Source organism: Rhagoletis zephyria, unplaced genomic scaffold (genome assembly GCF_001687245.7).
Source record: "Rhagoletis zephyria isolate East Lansing unplaced genomic scaffold, Rhagoletis_zephyria_1.1 Rzeph_scaffold_00051, whole genome shotgun sequence".
Taxonomy (NCBI): Eukaryota; Metazoa; Arthropoda; class Insecta; order Diptera; family Tephritidae; genus Rhagoletis; species Rhagoletis zephyria.
In genome coordinates, this window is record NW_016157135.1 from 664,692 (window position 1) to 667,740 (window position 3,049).

The 3,049-nt window shown below is 38.0% G+C and overlaps 1 protein-coding gene across 1 annotated transcript; it reads left to right on the top strand.

Moving 5' to 3' along the window:
- The first annotated feature begins 1,238 nt into the window (after positions 1–1,238).
- Positions 1,239–2,042, top strand: LOC108368443 (histidine-rich glycoprotein-like). The gene is made up of 2 exons (XM_017623296.1): positions 1,239–1,326; positions 1,410–2,042. Exons 1-2 carry the CDS (start codon positions 1,315–1,317, stop codon positions 2,040–2,042), a joined length of 645 nt encoding a protein of 214 aa, XP_017478785.1. The 5' UTR covers positions 1,239–1,314.
- The last annotated feature ends 1,007 nt before the right edge of the window (positions 2,043–3,049 follow it).

A 3,049-nucleotide genomic window follows, 5' to 3' on the forward strand; every position in this document is an offset into this window, starting at 1 on the left:
TTTTTTGTTGTAGAATGAGCCATATTTTTATACGAAATTAGCGGAAAAATATTAGAATGAAAATTATTGCATATATTGTGAAAAATTTGCTGTGCCAATACTTTGTTGCGGCAGTTTACATATATGTATATAAAAGGGTATATCAAGAGATTGTACCATCAGGCTCCAGGCATATAACATACTAGCAATAGCTGGTACAATATTTATCTTTTTACAAATGAGGTCCAGAAAAGAGCGAAGTTTCGTAAAATCGTTTTTGATGTCGCACCAGCAGCTGGTAACTACAATCACACCGCAAGAACATACGCGGTCAATCGGCTGGAATCAACACTAGATGGCGCCAGCATGCTGGTATCATCTATGGGTATTTTAACAAATTAGGCATATCAGGGCTATTTTAAAGTATAGTATAGTTTTAAAGTATTGTGTAAAAACGTAAGGAAAAACAATACATATACACACACATAGAGTCTGTCTTAGATTAAAAATTCATCTCTTACATAAATGAAAAAAATGTGATCAAATTAAGCATATGCAACTTTTTCATGTCAAGGATGAATAAATTTTGCAAACGGCTAAAAAAAGGGCTAGTAGCAATTTTAAATTTATGTGGCCAAAAAACTAGGTGGTAGCTAAATCTAGCCACCAAAGGCTAAAACGGCAACACTGGTCGTAACTTTGATTTCATCAGAGTAAAGCCGTACAATGTAAATATGGACATGCTAGCACAGCAAAACTACCGCAGTGCAAATTAATCGTGCGTAATTTGATCATTCGAAAGCAGGTCAGTGGATCAAACGCTTGAGCTACAGTAAAAACTAAAACGTTTAACTGTTAAGCTTTTGGTTCCATATTTTAGGGTAAATCCCCATACAATTGGAAAGGCATTCCTGTTAATCGACGAATCTTGCGTAACAGCTGGCCCAGTGTTGGTAATTAACGGTGTTTTAATTTGCTAATGAGCCCTGCATTTGTACGTTTAAAGCAATGAATGCCTAGCAGCAAGCGGTAACACCCGGCCGGCACTTTATTTATGTACTCGTACACTCTATTAAATGCACCTCCAACGGCTCTTGCATGCATACGATTACTGATCAGCAACAACACATATGGGCCATTGGAGAGTGTTGCAGCAAAATAGATATGAAAAATGAATTAAGAGAAAATGAGCCCGTTTAGATTTTATTTTGGAGTATAAAAGCGACGGGAAACACTAAAAGTGGCACAGTTCACTCAGGTCTATCGATCGCAAACACCTAAGACAGCTAAAACACAAGTAGTTCAAACATCAACTCATAAACTAGCTGCGGTACAATGGCCTTTAAGGTAAGCTAAAGGAGCCCCTAGACGGGAACTGTAACAACTGCAAAAGAATTAGGTCAAACAAATCCTTTTTTCTTCCCCTACAGTTTATCGCCGCTCTCGTCGTTTGTTCTGCGCTGGTTGTAGTAAGCGCCTCACCCTACATACACCATGAGCACCATGAGCACCATGAGGAAAGTGGAGGAGGTGGACATGAGCATGAGGAGCACAGCGGCGGATCCAGCCATGCTTCCATACATTTGGTCTCACATGACGATCATCATGATGAACACGGGCATGAAGGGCATGATGACGGTCATGATTCGCATGCTGAGTACCATTTCACCTATGGTGTGAAGGATAAGAAGACAGGCGATGTGAAGGAGCACAGCGAAAAGCGTGATGGACATAAGGTAACCGGACATTATGAGTTGATTGATGCGGATGGTCATAAACGCGTTGTCCACTATACGGCTGACAAACACAGTGGTTTCCATGCCGTGGTACACCGTGAGCCCACACATCATCATGTAGCCGACCACGGTCACACCAGCTACTATGGAGGTTACGCTCATCTCGAAGAGCACCACGGAGGTCATGAACATGGACATGGGCATGAAAGTCACGGTCATGGTCATGGTCACACCAGCGGTTTCTCAATCAAGCAGGAGCATGGTGTAGCCTACCATCATCATGGCCACGAAGGTGGTCATGAAGGTGGTCATGAGGGTGGTCATTAAGGCTGAATTTGGGTGGGTCATAGCATTTAGGTGCCAAGTTCAACGCGTTGGTGAAAATTTACTCTGTAACAAATAATTCTTCTTACAATTAAGGTTAATTTAATGTTTAAGCAAAGCAATGAGTGTTTCTTTAAAAAGCCAAAAAAAAATCCTATTATGAGTTAGCAAAATTTTTCTTATAATAAATAAAGCAATTTTGAAAATACATACGTTTGCATTTCTGAATTTAAAAAAAAATGTTTCTGAAAATGGAATTCCCAGATTGAACAAGTAATTTTCAAGCAAAAAACAAAACCGACATCAATTCTCATATAAAAATTTAAGAAACCCGTAAATTTCTTATTGATCCAATGATAGGATCTAAATTTTTTTGTATATGAAAGGTGCTACCACAGGAGTTGTCCCATACTAATTTGGTTTAGATCCGTTCATTGGTTCATGAAAATATAAAATATGAGAATTGAAGTCTGTTTAGTTTTTTACTTAAAAATTACTTGTCTATTTATTTGTTAGTGTACCGAAAGATCTTTTCATATAGGCTAGTGACAAAAGATGCATAAATAACGGCAATAACGCAAATTAGTGTTATTTCCCAACTGAATGTGAAATAACACAAATTTGCTTTATTTCATCTCTCGTTCAGCAATAAGACCAATTTTAAAACTTAACAATTGAGTAATAAAGCAGAATAGTGTACACTAGGAATCGCGGTATTTTGCAAGTCTCGAAAATCCCGGGGTTATTTACCTGGAATCCCGGGATTTTCGGGATTTGTAATTTACACTGTTGGCAGTAATAGAAACGCTTTATGTTGACAAGTTTTGGCTATATTTCTTTTGTTTATTTAATATTAACATTTTTTTATAAATGTGTAGCTCAATGTACATACATATCGCCGTTTAAAGTACAAAACCGAGTATAGTCATTCTGCAAAACCGCGTAAATGACATTTGCTGCAAAAAATTGGATTTGCTCACACAAGCTCTTGGCTCAATCCTTATCCATTC